Source organism: Oncorhynchus mykiss, chromosome 16 (assembly GCF_013265735.2).
Source record: "Oncorhynchus mykiss isolate Arlee chromosome 16, USDA_OmykA_1.1, whole genome shotgun sequence".
In the NCBI taxonomy this organism is placed as follows: domain Eukaryota; kingdom Metazoa; phylum Chordata; class Actinopteri; order Salmoniformes; family Salmonidae; genus Oncorhynchus; species Oncorhynchus mykiss.
This window is the reverse complement of record NC_048580.1, coordinates 21,985,196-22,002,139: the sequence shown is the minus strand read 5'-3', so window position 1 is coordinate 22,002,139 and position 16,944 is coordinate 21,985,196. Positions and strand designations below refer to the sequence as shown.

Sequence of the window (16,944 nt, the reverse complement as noted above, 5' to 3'; positions counted from 1 at the left end):
GTTGCTCTTTTAAGACTTTTTGTTGTTGTTGTTGTAGTTATATGTAAACACACGTTTTTGGGGAGGATAAAGGAAACTAAACTCTGCAAACACATATATCAGGCTCGGAGAACACAACCACGTCTAAGGAAAGACGAGAACGGGGTAGAAGGTTCAAGACGAGGATTCAACTTTTCTGGACCCACAATGTTACAGTAAGTGCAGGCTTTCATTTCAGACATCATATTCAACCAGGGTCTTTCATACGTGGTTGAAACGCCTTCTGTTTGAACCTTTTAAAAATGCTATTTAAGTCCAAAGGAGTGCATTGAAGGTTTTGCCTTTCTACCTAATGAACATGAAGACGAGTGCTAGACTAAAACCAAAGCCTGCAGTTACTGTGAGCGGAAGGAGCCTCTAGCGTCATGTTGAAGAGCAACTTGGCCAATCCTATTTCCATTGGAGTACTTACAGCACTGTACAGACGAACAGACCACCAATGAGGAGACAAACACCTCTTAATGGTCGGACTGGAGTACCAGCGGCCTGGATAACACTACACTGGCGATCGCTTAGCACATGGCTAGTATGGCCCAGACTTTTGACGAATTCTGGAAGGTGTACAATCGTCTCAAATCACAAAGAAACAAACGAGAAAAAAACACGTGGAAGTAAAGTATTGCTTCTCTTTCTTTGTTCCTGTTTGGGTTTTGTTTTTCAAAAATCCAAATCTGCTTTCTACGCCTTTTCGAGGGCTAAGTTGGATGAGATGATGGTTTGTTTTATGACTTCACCACAGATTGGCGGGAGTCACCATGTACAAAGTATTTTCTCCTGCACTCGACGAAAAAGAAACACCAGAAAGTAAGTGCCAGAATCCCAAAGACATTGCAGCCTCCCTCCCTCCCTCCCTCCCTCCCTCCCTCCCTCCCTCCCTCCCTCCCTCCCTCCCTCCCTCCCTCCCTCCCTCCCTCCCTCCCTCCCTCCCTCCCTCTTGTGTGTAATCCTCTGTACTCCTGGCTCTCTCCTTCCCAAAGTTACAACAGTGGTCAGGGGAGGCGAGTCTGACAGAGTGACAAACTTAGAGGTCAAACCGCAGGGCAGATTCCAGATTCTGTCCCGAGCTGGGAGACGCCAGCCCCCTTCCCTCGCTCTGGGCCCTCTGGGAAGAGTCCAGGGCCCACATCCTGGGAACGTCGGGAAGGCCGGCTGCAGGGTTGCAGCCAACAGCCTTTTGGAATGAGAGAGAGAGAGAGAGAGAGAGAGAGAGAGAGAGAGAGAGAGAGGGCTCATAGGAAAAGTTCATAGGAAAAGGCTTGTCCACCCGCATGTGGCTGCAGATGACGATACCGTGGCGTTCTGGCAACGCAGGCGCCAAAATGTGTTGCAGTCAATCACGCCCCATGCCAAAGCGCGGTAGCATTCATTCATTAATCTTCCTCACGTCACATCCCTTTTTTGGGCTTTGACGTTTGGTGATGCAAATAATATAATAACAACAGATTTCCATTTCCTTTTGTACATTTGATGTCCAGGTGAGTATTGAGGAAGAAAGTGTAGTTTACATGGGGTGGGAAGAGACTTTATGGAAACAGAGTCTCACAGCAGCATTTCAGTTAACAACAAACAAACAAACAGAAAGCCACCGACTGTGCTCTGTAGCTACAGTGGCTGGACGATAAAAACAACCGAAAAGGAAAAAAGTTTGAACGAGAGAGAAAGAGAGGGAGAACATTTGAGAAAATTCCAGTGGAAGTTCATCCCAGGGAGGCTGCCTCGGATTTGGCCCATGTAAAATGTTAAAAGTTCATGTTCCAACATTTCCAAAGGAGGAACCTCCATCTAGTAGTCCAGACCTAAAGTTCCCCCTGTCCCCTGAATCCTTCCCCACCCCCTTTGTTTCAAACAGTAGTCGCCCTGCTGTACTGCAGTGCCAGGGGCGAGTACGCCTTGATGCGGACACACAGCTTGCCCCGGAGCCAGGGGTTCTGCAGCTCCAGGGGACAGAAGTCATCCTGGAGCCACTTCTCCCTGCCGTCCACCACCAGCACCAGTCCAAAGTGCTCCAGCTGCTCAGGGCTGTACAGACACTTCTCCCCCTCCGCTCCCCCTCCATTACTACTGCTACCGCTGAGGAGCCGGCGCGACACCGCGTTCATCTCCTGCACCACCAGCTGGACCATCTCCCTGGCCGACGTGCCTGGGGTCACCCGCAGCTGGGAGGGAGGGGGAGAGATGAGGGGAGGGGAGGGACAGAGAGTGGAAGAGAAAGAGGAACAGAGGCAGATTAAGCAGAATGTGATTGGTCAAAAGGGGTTTCAATGTTACATCTGAGTTATGACAGTTTTATAATTGGATACCCAAATGAAAGAGTTACCCAAACATGAACAACAATTCATTAAACCCGGACATCCTCAAGCCAAGTTCCACATACCTTGACACTGGTTTCCTTGGGTAGCCCGGTTCGGTACTGTGGGTACACCCGGAGCGTGGCGTGCCAGCCTTTCCTGTGGGCACCGGGCGAGGGGGAACCTGAGAGCCTCTGGGTGCCGCTGTCCTCTGACAGGGTGCGGACAGGGGGCTGGGGGTGCGGCAGGCATCGCTCAGCAGGGCAGCAGCGGTCCACAGAGGAGGGTCGGTGCCAGCGGCGGTGGGGGGAGGAGGATGGTGAGGGTGAGTGTGCAGTATGACCACCAGAGGGGAATTCAAGACTACTGGTTCTCACACAGAAGGCCTGCCTCTTCTCCGTGATCCTCAGAAGTTCGATCTGCCTGCTGGGTAGGATGAAGTCGCTGTCGAAGAGCTCCATGGGACCCCCCCTGCCCCTCCGCCTCTCCCCACCGGGACCCCCTCCGCTCAGCCGTTGTTCGCCGGTAGGGCCTGTCTGGGGCTCCGAGGCCTGGAGCACGTCTGGGGTGGAGTCTCTCAGTGCTCCTGTCCCTGAACCCCCTCCAACCCCTCCTCCCACACCGCCGCCGGAGGAGGAGAGGGGCGAGGGCGGCAGAAGGTCCAACTCGCGGGGGCTCTGGGCACGGCTAGAGTCGTAGTCGCTGTCGGTGGTGAGGAAGACCTCAGAGGAACCCTCTTCATCTGAGAGACCGTGGAAGTCTACTGTGGGGGAGAAACAAAAAACACAATTATTCATCTTTAGGTCAACCACACACAATCATTCCCCTGTGGGTAAAACACACACAATCATTCCCCTGTGGGTAAAACACACACAATCATTCCCCTGTGGGTAAAACACACACAATCATTCCCCTGTGGGTAAAACACACACAACCATTCCCCTGTGGGTAAAACACACACAACCATTCCCCTGTGGGTAAAACACACACAATCATTCCCCTGTGGGTAAAACACACACAACCATTCACCTTTGTATAAGCCACACATACACAAACAATAATTTATTTTCTAGTAAAATGGACCGTACACCACAAGGCTGTGTGACCACGAGGGAAAAACCCCTTGCCCTATCTCTGCCCCCTATAAGGTTCTCGGGGTCTTACCAGAGTGCTTGCGGCTGGGTTCGGGGGAGGGCATGGGTGAGGGAAGGTAGTCTGGCTGGGAGGAGGTGGAGCGGGGCGTGTCGGGCACTGCGTCCCTGGAGAAGTGGATGATCCAGCCCAGGGAAATGGCCCCGGTGGGCTGCTTGTAGCGGGCATACTGCAGGGCGTCCATGATCCACCGCGCCTCCCGCCACACCTCCTCCATTTGCTGTAATAGGGGGAAACATGCAGGAAAAATACATTGTTAACTTTTAGTGCTCTTTCAAATGCAATATTGTTTACTTTTTTTGTGCTCTTTGAAACGCCATGTGCTACAAACGAGCTCCAGGTGGTCTTTTAGCTCCTTGCGTGATGCTTGCTTAGCTCTGATATGACTGTAGTTTCCATTATTATGGAGCAATTGGAGACTACATCCAGATCAGGATATCTAGGTTACGGGAAGCTCAGCTAGGACTCCAACCTACCTGCATGTGCTCCTGGACCTGCTGGTGTTTCTGCTTGGCGGCGTGGAGCTCCGTCTCAGAGAAGGCCTCCCTCAGGGTCTGCTGGGACATGAGCGACTCCAGCTCCAGCAGGGCAGACACACGGCAGTACTGCCCTATGAAGCTGGGGCAGTAGGCATCAAAGTGAACTGTAGAGGGGGATAGAAAAGGGCACAGGACAGACTTATTATCTAGAGTAAAATTATAAAAGTCACAATAGGCCAACCAATCGTATGTCAACTGAATGACTATAGTTGCATAAATAACAGTAATTGGAAGACATAAGGAAATCCTACTAGACAGAGCAGTACTGACCCAGCTCAAAGATCTGCAGAGGCAGGGTGAGGAAGCCTGATCGGGGGGAATAGGGGTTGTTCTGGCCGGGGGCCGTACACACGTCGTCTGAGGGGGGCAGCAGTAGCAGGAAGGACACCGTGTCCCCAAATTCCAACACCTCCTGGGCGTAGATACGGAAGTCCTGCACCTGGGACAGTGGGACAGCATACTGAGTCACAACTATGACATTGATGCCATGTAATGGATAGTAATGGATGGAAGGATGGGTGGATGGATGGATGGATGAGTGCTGACCTGGCTGACAGGGATGTTCATGTGGGCCATGAGGTCCTTGGCAGCGCTGCGTAGGTCCTGTAGGAGGCGGTGTGGAGCGCTCTGCACATCCTGGTCCATCTCCAGAGACTCCTCCAGAGAACTGAGGGCCTGTAGCCACTGCCACTCCTCCCTGATACACACACGCAAACACACACAGTTACAAATATATTACAGACAATGGCTAGTATTTCAATAACAACACCATAACATGAAATCAATGAATTCCCTGATAAACCCCGGTGGCTGGTATCCAGGTACTTCACCTAGACACATTACAGTTGTCTCGTATCTTAGCATGACAGAGGACGTTGGGTAGCTTCTGAGGCACCAGGGCTCTGATCTGGTCCACAGAGCTACACAGCTTCAGGTAGCCCAGGTACAGGCCTGGGGAGAGGAGCTTCCTGCTCCGTCTGTGGTACGCCAGCTTCTCCTGAAATAGACGATGGGAACCAGACGGGAAAGGCATGAGACAGCCGTTGTTGACGTCTGGGATGGCCTTTGAAATAGTTTATTTTTATGTCATTTATTTTGATGATGTTGTTGCTTTGAGGGCTTTGAGGATCAGCTTGCACCAGTCTGTGGTCTTTTGTATTTTTTTGTTGGTTAATGTGAAATAATAACCGTACAATGCATTTCATATGTTTTCAATCATATCATTTGTTCATATTTGGCATCATAAGCCATATTTCCAGTTTCTTTCTATCGCTTTGGTGCATTTTCACAAGTGTGTGGTACATTTTCACAATGCTTAGTACAAAATTCAAAACAGATCCTTAAAATGGCAGTTGCTTCAAAACTCTAAGCACACTTTCAGTTGACTAAGTGCAACACACAAAATCACACAGTCACTTTTCCACTAACCGTAGTAATCAGTTTCATCTAGAAATTCATGTTTTAGATTGCAATACGTGTTCATATAAAGTCATTGCTTTTCACAATGCAATGATCACATCACTTTTATATGATTGTCTTCACATTTGTTCAAATACATTTTACTATTACTAAAGCCAACTGCTCTTCATTGATCATTGTTTGGTAAACCTATTGATTTGAAATTGGTAAGTCTACAACAGAGTCTGAGAACTACTTAATGAAAATGTACGTTTGTAAAGTACAGTGCATTCGGAAGGTATTCAGACCCCTTGCCTTTTTCCCACATCTTGTTACGTTACAGCCTTATACTAAAATTGATTAAATTGTATTTTTCCCTCATCAATCTACACACTATACCCCATAATGACAAACCACTTTTTTTTATGTTTGCAAATATATTAAATAGAAAAAACTGAAATACAACATTTACATAAGTATTCAGACCCTTTACTCAGGACTTTGTTGAATCACCTTTGGCAGCAATTACCGCTTTGAGTCTTCTTGGGTTTGACGCTACAAGCTTGGCACATCTGTATTTGGGGAGTTTCTCCCATTCTTCTCTGCAGATCCTCTCAAGCTCTGTCAGGTTGGATGGGGAGCCTCGCTGCAGAGCTATTTAGCTATTTTCAGGTCTCTCCCGATATGTTTGATAGGGTTCAAGTCTGGGCTCTGGGTGGACCAGACTTGTCCCAAAGCCACTCCTCTGTTGTCCTGGCTGTGTGCTTAGTCTCATTGTCCTATTGGAAGGTAAACTTTCATCACAGACTGAGGTCCTGAGCGCTCTGGAGCAGGTTTTCATCAAGGATCTCTCTGTACTCTCTCCGTGGTCCGTTCATTTTTTCCTTGATACTGACTAGTCTCCCAGTCCCTGCCACTGAAAAACATCCCCACAGCGTGATGCTGACCCGTAGGGATGGTGCCAGGTTTCCTCCATATGTGATGCTTGGCATTCAGGCCAAAGAGTTCAATCTTGGTTTTATCAGACCAGAGAATCTTGTTTCACATGGTCTGAGAGTCCTTTAGCTGCCTTTTGGCAAACTGAGGAGTGGCTTTTGTCTGGCCACTCTACCATAAAGGCCTGATTGGTGGATTTCTGCAGAGATGGTTGTTCTTCTGGAAGGTTCTCCCATCTCTTACAGAGGAACTCTGGAGCTCTATCAGAGTGACCAATGGGTTCTTCGTCACAACCCTGACCAAGGCCCTTCTCCCCCTAATAATCAATTTGGCCGGGCGGGCAGCTCCAGGAAGTATCTTGGTGGTTCGAAATTTCTTCCATATGATAATGATGGAGGCCACTGTGTTCTTGGGGACCTTCAATGCTGCAGACATTCTTTGGTACCCTTCCCCAGATCAGTGCCTCGACACAATCCTGTCTCGGCGCTCTATGTACAATTCCTTTGACCTCATGGCTTGGTTTTTGCTCTGACACTCACAGTCGACTGTTGGACCCTATTTAGACAGGTGTGTGCCTTTCCAAATCGTGTCCAATCAAATTGAATTTACCACAGGTGGACTCCAATCAAGTTGTAGAAACGTCAATTTTGAGACTCATAGTAAAGGGTCTGAATACTTATATAAATAAGGCATTTCTGTTTTTTATTTGTAATAAATGTACAAAAGTGTCTAAAAACCTGTTTCACTTTGTCATTAGGAGGTATTGTGTGTAAATTGATGAGGAAAATGTTTAATTTAATAAATTTTAGAATGAGGCTGTAACGTAACAAAATGTGGAGAATGTCAAGGGGTCTGAATACTTTAAAATTGCACTGTATGTCTGAAAGACTCTTATTTAAATGAATGGTGTTTCAGGGAATTTGAGCATACAGGAGATTACAGGAGCTGTTTTGCTGGCGTGGATCCATTGGACCTGATGTCTGCCGTGACTGTGAGTCAACTGGACTAGCTTAATAGACTACTTAGACATGCACATTGGCATGACAGGCAGCGGATTGCCTTGTGTACAATTAAAATAAACACATACAATGTGGTGAAGGGTAAATATAAGGAACTGTTAAATCTACATTGTGGTTTTGGTTTGGTATGAATGCAGCCTTAGCCTCTTTTGAACATGCTAATTCGTAGGCTGTTCAAATGAATACCTAAAGCTTACGTGATTGTCCTCAGATTCAAACTCAAACTCAATCCAATTCTCTGGGGATTCTGTAACGTTTAAGGAAAAGGGTCTCGGTGTCACTAACGTTACATTGCTAAGCTCTAAACGCCAGAGGTTGTAGTGGGTTGGGACATACGTGGAGGGTGATGAGCAGCGTGTCCAGGGCCGTGGGCTCCTCGGGGGACGAGATGGACTTGCGTTGAAGCTGAAGCTTACACAGATGTGTCCACTTCACCCCGTCCAGACTGGGACACACGTTCATGTCCTTCAGCAACACCAGCAGAGCGTTGCCATGCTTGTCTTTGATTGGCTCAAAGTAAACCTGACCCAGGTCCTGAGTTCCCAGCATTCCCTGCAAAAACAGCCCCAAAAAGACCTTTTCAAAGACACATGGTTTTGACCAGAATCTGATGGTTTCAACTAACATTTGATGGTTCTGACCAATATTTGATCAATATGTCATGGTTTTGGAGAGGAGTTTTTTTAATCAAGATTATATGGTTTTGACCATGTTATCAGTGGTAACTAGTGATAAATGACCACGAGTGGTTATAAGGGTGTTACTAACATTTACAGTTTTAGTCATTTAGCAGACGCTTTTATCCAGAGCGACTTACAGGAGCAATTAGGGTTAAGTGCCTTGCTCAATGGAACATCGGCAGATTTTTTTACCTTGTCGGCTCGGCGATTCGAACCGGTGACCTTTCGGTTACTGTCTTAACGCTCTTAACCGCTAGGATATCTCCCGCCCATTTAAAGTGTTATGTATTAAGGTGTTATGTCATGTTTATAACAGTATTGATGGGTAAGGACGTACCTGTAGTTGGGATACAGCCTGCAGCATCTTGAGGCGTGTCTGGAGGGTGCAGGAGCAGGAAGACTGGGAGGGGCTGAGACACTGCTGCAGCCACGGAATCTCCTCCCATAGGTAGGACACCTGGGGATGGAGAAACGCACAAGCATTTAGGATCAAATGGTAATTACACAGTAATAATCAATTCTTGTTTATTTCTTTAGGACTCATTGAAGCAAGCAACTCTGAGTACCACATTGTTAGCATGCTAGCAATTTTGTAGAATTCTTTGAAGTACTGTAAGTCCCAGAATGTACCAACTGTTACCACCTAAGTTTCTACCAGGTAAATACCAGTGGAAACTGTCAAATGCGAATGGTTAGGTATGGAACTAGTCCGTACGTTACCTTAGTGAACCATAGGAAGTCCTGCATCAGTGAGCTGGAGTAGGAGTCATCTATCTCTACGATGGGGATCTGGTCCTCAGGCGTCACAAGTACGTTGTCATCTCGGTAGAATATAGACGTCAAGTAGAGACCTCTGGAGGACAATAAAGACAAATCAGAGTCAGTTAGTTTTGATAAATTCTCCAAAGTTACTAATTCTCAACAGCACAATGAAGGTCTCCTTGAACTATTAATTCTCACAATAGCCTATAGGTAGAATGGCATTTGAGATTATATTTTGTGGCATTCGAGATTATATTTTGTGGCATTCGTAGCATTTATACCAGTCAAAAGTTTGGACATACCTACTCATTCAAGGGTTTTTCTTTATTTTTACTATCTCATACATTGTAGAATAATACTGAAGACATCAACATAATGAAATAACACATTTGGAATCCTGTAGTAACCAAAAAAGTAGCTACTCTTTGCCTTGATGACAGCTTTGCACACACTTGTCATTCTCTTAACAAGCTTCACCTGGAATGCTTTTCCAACAGTCTTGAAGGAGTTCCCACATATGCTGAGCACTTGTTGACTGCTTTTCCTTCACTCTGTGGTCCAACTCATCCCAAACCATCTCAATTGTGTTGAGGTGGTGTGATTGTACAATTTGACCATGAAGGCCTTATTCACGCAGTCTGCTCTGAACAGCTGATGTTGAGATGTACCTGTTACTTGAACTCCGTTCAGCATTTATTTGGGCTGCAATTTCTGAGGCTGGTAACTGTAATGAACGCATCCTCTGTAACTCTGGGTCTTCCTTTCCTGTGGCGGTCCTCATGAGAGCCAGTTTCATCATAGCGCTTGATGGTTTTTGCGATTGCACTTGAAGAAACTTTCAAAGTTCTTGAAATGTTCTGCATTGACTGACCTTAATGTCGTAAAGCTGGTATTCCTCCCAGGGGTACGCAAAATGCTGTCAGGGGTACGGCAAATAAAAATGTGATTCACATTTTCAAACAGTCCATTTATATTTTCCAACGGGGCTATACATTTGGGTGAGTTTTGGGACAATGCTGGGGGAAAGGCAAAAAAAAAGATACAGACAATGCCTTCATCAGTGACATGGCAGGAGATGTGTTGAAACAATTACTGCTGCACATACAAGCCAGTGAATTCTATGCGTTACAGCTGGATTAGTCAACAGACGTGGCGGGCCCGGCATAGCTCCTGGGATATGCCCGTTGCAAGCAGTTGCTCCCGACGCCACTTGGGTACAATGCAGCATCCACCGAAAGGCTCTTGCTGCCAAGGGAATGCCTGACAGCTTGAAAGACTTTTTGGACACTACAGTGAAAATGGTTAACTTAAAGGAAGGCCCCTGAACTCTTGTGTATTTTCTGCTCTATGCAATGTTATGAACAGGCCCCCATTAACATCGACAGGACTGTAGTGGAGCGGTTCGAGAGTTTCCACATCCAAACTATCATGGTCCATACATACCAAACACACCAAAACAGTCGTGAAGAGGGCACGACAAAACCTTTTCCCCCTCAGGAGACTGAAAAGATTTGGCATGGGTCCCCGAGCCTCAAAAGGTTCTACAGCTGCACCATCGAGAGCATCCTGACCAGTTGCATCACTGCTCGGCATCTGACCGTAAGGCGATACAAGAGGAATACCTATGTGAGAATGCTGTTCATCGACTACAGCTCAGCATTTAACACCATAGTACCCTCCAAACTCGTCATCAAGCTCGAGACCCTGGGTCTCAACCCCGCCCTGTGCAACTGGGTACTGGACTTCCTGACGGGCCGCCCCCAGGTGGTGGGGGTAGGTAACAACATCTCCACCCCGCTGATCCTCAACACTGGGGCCCCACAAGGGTGCGTTCTGAGCCCTCTCCTGTACTCCCTGTTCACCCACGACTGCGTGGCCACGCACGCCTCCAACTCAATCATCAAGTTTGCGGACGACACAACAGTGGTAGGCTTGATTACCAACAACGACGAGACAGCCAACAGGGAGGAGGTGAGGGCCCTCGGAGTGTGGTGTCAGGAAAATAACTTCACACTCAACGTCAACAAAACTAAGGAGATGATTGTGGACTTCAGGAAACAGCAGAGGGAAAACCCCCCTATCCACATCGATGGAACAGCAGTGGAGAGGGTAGTAAGTTTTAAGTTCCTCGGCGTACACATCACAGACAAACTGAATTGGTCCACCCACACAGACAGCATTGTGAAGAAGGCGCAGCAGCGCCTCTTCAACCTCAGGAGGCTGAAGAAATTCGGCTTGTCACCAAAAGCACTCACAAACTTCTACAGATGCACAATCGAGAGCATCCTGTCGGGCTGTATCACCGCCTGGCACGGCAACTGCTCCGCCCACAACCGTAAGGCTCTCCAGAGGGTAGTGAGGTCCGCACAACGCATCACCGGGGGCAAACTACCTGCCCTCCAGGACATCTACACCACCCGATGTCACAGGAAGGCCATAAAGATCATCAAGGACAACAACCACCCGAGCCACTGCCTGTTCACCCCGCTATCATCCAGAAGGCGAGGTCAGTACAGGTGCATCAAAGCTGGGAACGAGAGACTGAAAAACAGCTTCTATCTCAAGGCCATCAGACTGTTAAACAGCCACCACTAACATTGAGTGGCTGCTGCCAACACACTGACTCAACTCCAGCCACTTTAATAATGGGAATTGATGCAAAATATATAATTAGCCACTTTAAACAATGCTAGTTAATATAATGTTTACATACCCTACATTATTCATCTCATATGTCTACGTATATACTGTACTCTATATCATCTACTGCATCTTTATGTAATACATGTATCACTAGCCACTTTAAACTATGCCACTTTGTTTACATACTCATCTCATATGTATATACTGTACTCGATACCATCTACTGCATCTTGCCTATGCCGTTCTGTACCATCACTCATTCACATATCTTTATGTACATATTCTTTATCCCTTTACACTTGTGTGTATAAGGTAGTAGTTTTGGAATTGTTAGTTAGATTACTCGTTGGTTATTACTGCATTGTCGGAACTAGAAGCACAAGCATTTCGCTACACTCGCATGAACATCGGCTAACCATGTGTATGTGACAAATAAAATTTGATTTGATTTGATTTGATTTACAGAGGGTCGTGCGAACGGCCCAGTACATCACTGGGGCCAAGCTTCCTGCCATCCAGGACCTATTTAATAGGCGGTATCAGAGAAAAGCCCATACAATTGTCAGAGACTCCAGTCACCCAAGTTATACACTGTTTTCTCTGCTACCGCATGGCAAGCGGTACCGGAGGGCCAAGTCTAGGACCAAAAGGCTCCTCAACAGCTTCTACCCCAAGACATAAGACTGCTGAACAATTGATAAAATCGCCACTGGACAATTTACATTGACCCCCCCCCCCCCCCCCCCCTTTTGTACACTGCTGCTACTCGCTGTTTGTTTGTTATCTATGCATAGTCACTTCGCCCCCATCTACTGTACATATACAGATTACCTTAACTAGCACACTGACTCGGTACCGGTGCCCCCTGTATATAGCCTCGTTATTGTTATTCTTATTGTGTTACTTTTTATTATTACTTTTTATTTTAGTCTACTTTGTAAATATTTTCTTCTTCTTGAACTGCACTGTTGGTTAAGGGCTTGTAAGTAAGAATTTCACGCTAAAGTCTACACTTGTTGTATTCGGCGCATGTGACAAATAAAGTTTGATTTGATATGGGCAGCGACCATGTAACGCTTTTACAACATACTGCTGGTTATCAAGGGGCAAGGTATTGAAAAGTTTTTTTTATTAATGAGAGACGAGCTTAAAGTTTTCTTTACTGACCATCATTTTCACTTGTCTGACCTCTTGCATGGTGACGAGTTTCTCACACGACTGGCCTATCTGGGTGATTTCTCGCCTGAATTATCTGAATCTAGAATGCGGGACAAAATTGAGGCTATGATTAAGAAGTTGGAGCTGGGCCTCCCGGGTGGTGCAGTGGTTAAGGGCGCTGTACTGCAGCGCCAGCTGTGCCACCAGAGACTCTGGGTTCGCGCCCAGGCTCTGTCATAACCGACCAGGAGGTCCGTGGGGCGACGCACAATTGACATAATTAGCATCGTCCAGGTTAGGGAGGGTTTGGCCGGTAGGGAGGGTTTGGCCGGTATCCTTGTCTCATCGCGCACCAGCAAATCCTGTGGCGGGCCAGGCTCAGTGCCCGCTAACCAAGGTTGCCATGTGCACGGTGTTTCCTCCGACACATTGGATGCGCGCTGTGTTAAGAAGCAGTCCGGCTTGGTTGGGTTTTGAATCGGAGGAAGCATGACTTTCAACCTTCGTCTCGACGAGCCCGTATGGGAGATGTAGCGATGAGACAAGATAGTAGCTACTAACAATTGGATACCACGAAATTGGGGGAGAAAAAGGGGTAAAAATGTATTAAAAGAAAAAAAAAGAAGTTGGAGCTCTTCTCTGTCTGCATTAACAAGGACAACACACAGGTCTTCATTGTATGATTTTTTTGTGTGCAAATGAACTCAAGCTTACAGACAATTTCAAATGTGATATAGCGAAGCACCTGAGTGAGTTGGGTGCGCAATTTAGCAGGTTATCCCTTCCATGCCCTGCCTCCAGTCCACTTACCAATATCAAGAGAGCCTCATCAAAATTTCAACAAGTGGTTCTGTGAAAATGGAATTTAATCAGAAGCCACTACCAGATTTCTGGATTGTGCTGTGCTCAGAGTATCCTGCCTTGGCAAATCGCGCTGTTAAGACACTGATGCCCTTTGCAACCACATACCTATGTGAGAGTGGATTCTCGGCCCTCACTAGCATGAAAACTAAATACAGGCACTGTATGTGGAAAATTATTTAAGACAGACTCTTTCCAATACAACCCAACATTGCAGAACTATGTGCATCCTTTCAAGTACACCCTTCTCATTAACCTGTGGTGAGTTATCCACAATTTTCTATGAACAAATAAGGTTTTACATGTAAGATGGTTAAATAAGGAGCAAAATTATTGATTATTATTATATTATTATTTGTGCCCTGGTCCTATAAGAGCTCTTTGTCACTTCCCACGAGCAGGGTTGTAACAAAAACTGACACTCATTCTTATGTTTAATAAATGCATTGTATAGTGTGTGTGTGACAGGCTTACAATGATGGAAAAAAAACAACATTTGAGAGTGCGCTGACCCTTGTGCTAACCCTTGTGTACGCAGCTGGAGGTTTAACATTTGAAGGGGTACGGGACTATAAAAAGTTTGGGAAACACTGTTTTAAACTCTATCTTCAGAGTTCGTAAAGTTAGGTGACCTAAACTGGGATATGCTTAACACCCCGGCCATCCTACAATCGAAGCTATCTAAATCTAAGTCAATCTAACACAAATTATCAAGGAACCTACCAGGTACAACCCCAAATCTGTAAACATGGGCACCCTCATAGATATCATCCTGACCAACTTGCCCTCCAAATACACCTCTGCGGTCTTCAACCAGGATCTCAGCGACCACTGCCTCATTGCCTGCGTCCGTAATGGGTCCACGGTCAAACAACTACCCCTCATCACTGTCAAACACTCCCTAAAATACTTCAGCGAGCAGGCCTTTCTAATCGACCTGGTCCGGGTATCCTGGAAGGATATTGACCTCGTCCCCAGTAGAGGATGCCTGGTTGCTCTTCAAAAGTGCTTCTCACCATCTTAAATAAGCATGCCCCATTCAAAACATTTTTAACTAAGAACAGATATAGCCCCTGGTTCACTCCAGACTTCACTACCCTTGACCAGCACAAAAACATCCTGTGGCGTTCTGCATTAGCATCGAATAGCCCCCGCGTTATGCAACTTTTCAGGGAAGTCAGGAACCAATATACTCAGGAAAACAAAGGCTAGCTTTTTCAAACAGAAATGTGCATCCTGTAGCACTAATTCCAAAAAGTCCATGGAGAATAAGAGCACCTCCTCCCAGCTGCCCAGCCTGCAATGAGGCTAGGAAACACTGTCTCCACCGATAAATCTACGATAACGCTTTCCCCCGCAGAAACTTGCCCAAGGTCCCCCCCCCCCCCCTCGCTTCTCCTTCACAAAAATCCAGATAGCTGATGTTCTGAAAGAGCTGCAAAATCTGGACCCCTACAAATCAGCTGGGTTAGACAATCTGGACCCTCTCTTTCTAAAATTATCTGCCGCAATTCTTGCAACCCCTATTACTAGCCTGTTCAACCTGTCTTTCATATCGTCTGAGATTACCAAAAATTGGAAAGCTGCCACGGTCATCCCCCTTTTCAAAGGGGAGACACTCTAGACCCTAACTGTTACAGACCTATATCCATCCTGCCCTGCCTTTCTAAAGTCTTCGAAAGCCAAGTTAACAAACAGATCACCGACCATTTCGAATCCCACCCTTCCTTCTCCACTATGCAATCTGGTTTCCGAGCTGGTTATGGGTGCACCTCAGCCACGCTCAAGGTCCTAAACAATATCATAACCGCCATCGATAAAAGACAGTACCGTCCCCATCGACTTGACCAAAGCTTTCGACTCTGTCAATCACCATATTCTTATCGGCAGACTCAATAGCCTTGGTATCTCAAATGACTGCCTCGCCTGGTTAACCAACTACTTCTCAGATAGAGTTCAGTGTTTCAAATCGGAGAGCCTGTGGCAGTCTCTATTGGGGTGCCACAGGGTTCAATTCTCAGGCCTACTCTTTTCTCTGTATATATTAATGATGTCGCTCTTGCTGCTGGTGATTCTCTGATCCACCTCTACGCATACGACACCATTCTGTATACATCTGGCCCTTCTTTGGACACTGTGTTAACAAACCTCCAATGCCATAAAATACTCCTTCCGTGGCCTCCAACTGCTCTTAAATGCAAGTAAAACTAAATGCGTGCTCTTCAACCGATCGCTACCCGCCCGACCAGCATCACTACTCTGGACGGTTCTGACTTAGAATATGTGGACAACTACAAATACCTAGGTGTCTGGTTTGACTGTAAACTCTCCTTCCAGACTCACGTTAAACACCTCCAATCCAAAATTAAATCTAGAATCGGCTTCCTATTTCGCAACAAAGCCTCCTTCACTCACGCTGCGAAACATACCCTCGTAAAACTGACTATCCTACCGATCCTTGACTTTGGCGATGTCATTTAAAAAATAGCCTCCAACACTCTACTCAGAAAATTGGATGTAGTCTATCACAGTGCCATCCGTTTTGTCACTAAAGCCACATATACTACCCACCACTGTGGCCTGTATGCTCTCGTTGGCTTGCTACATATCCGTCACCAAACCCACAGGCTTCGGGTCATCTATAAGTCTTTGCTAGGTAAAGCCCCGCCATATCTCAGCTCACTGGTCACCATAGCAACACCCACCGTAGCACGCGCTCCAGCAGGTATATTTCACTGGTCATCCCCAAAGCCAACACCTCTTTGGCCACCTTTCCTTCCAGTTCTCTGCTGCCAATGACTGGAACGAATTGCAAAAGTCAATGAAGCTGGAGACTTGTATCTCCCTCACTAACTATGAGCATCAGCTGTCAGAGCAGCTTACCGACCACTGCACCTGTGCACAGCCCATCTGTAAATAGCCCCTCAACTACCTCATCCTCATATTGTTTTTTTGTTTTTTTTTGCTCTTTTGCACTCCAGCATCTCTACTTGCACATCATCATCTGCACATCTATCACTCCAGTGTTAATGCTAAATTGTAAATATTTTGCCACTATGGCCAATGTATTGCCTTTCTACATTCGCACACACTGTATATAGATTTTTCTATTGTGTTATTGACTATACGTTTGTTGATCCCAACTCTGTGTTGTTGTTTTTGTCACACAGCTTTACTTTATCTTGGCCAGGTCGCAGTTGTAAACGAGAACTTGTTCTCAACTGGCCTACCTGGTTAAATAAAAGTGAAATACATTTTTTTAAAATAATAAAGTAATGATGGACTGTCATTTCTCTTTCCTTATTTGGACCCTAGCAGAGGGCCCCGAATGGATGGGAGATTCCGGCAGCACTGGACAGGCGGGAGACTCCGGCTTCGCCGGAGAGAAGGGCGGCTCTGGCAGCTCCTGATTGACGGACGGCTCTGGCAGCTCCTGACTGGCGGGCGGCTCTGGCAGCTCCTGACTGGC

The 16,944-nt window shown here is 46.5% G+C and overlaps 1 protein-coding gene across 5 annotated transcripts in view; it reads right to left on the bottom strand.

The window, feature by feature from the left end:
• Positions 1–970: 970 nt before the first annotated feature.
• The window catches only part of LOC110491629 (ankyrin repeat and fibronectin type-III domain-containing protein 1), a 273,553-nt gene continuing 257,579 nt past the window's right edge, over positions 971–16,944 (bottom strand). For 4 of the 5 annotated variants that reach the window (XM_036946495.1, XM_036946492.1, XM_036946494.1 and 1 more), the window contains 10 exons: positions 8,772–8,904; positions 8,389–8,508; positions 7,708–7,923; positions 4,849–5,015; positions 4,565–4,715; positions 4,289–4,457; positions 3,956–4,122; positions 3,492–3,699; positions 2,414–3,090; positions 971–2,195 (listed from right to left, as the gene is read on the bottom strand). In XM_036946495.1, coding sequence (XP_036802390.1) covers positions 1,881–2,195; positions 2,414–3,090; positions 3,492–3,699; positions 3,956–4,122; positions 4,289–4,457; positions 4,565–4,715; positions 4,849–5,015; positions 7,708–7,923; positions 8,389–8,508; positions 8,772–8,904 — 2,323 coding nt within the window. In that variant the 3' untranslated portion in view covers positions 971–1,880. The remainder of the gene's footprint in view (positions 2,196–2,413; positions 3,091–3,491; positions 3,700–3,955; positions 4,123–4,288; positions 4,458–4,564; positions 4,716–4,848; positions 5,016–7,707; positions 7,924–8,388; positions 8,509–8,771; positions 8,905–16,944) is intronic. The other variant, XM_036946493.1, reaches the window with a different exon arrangement.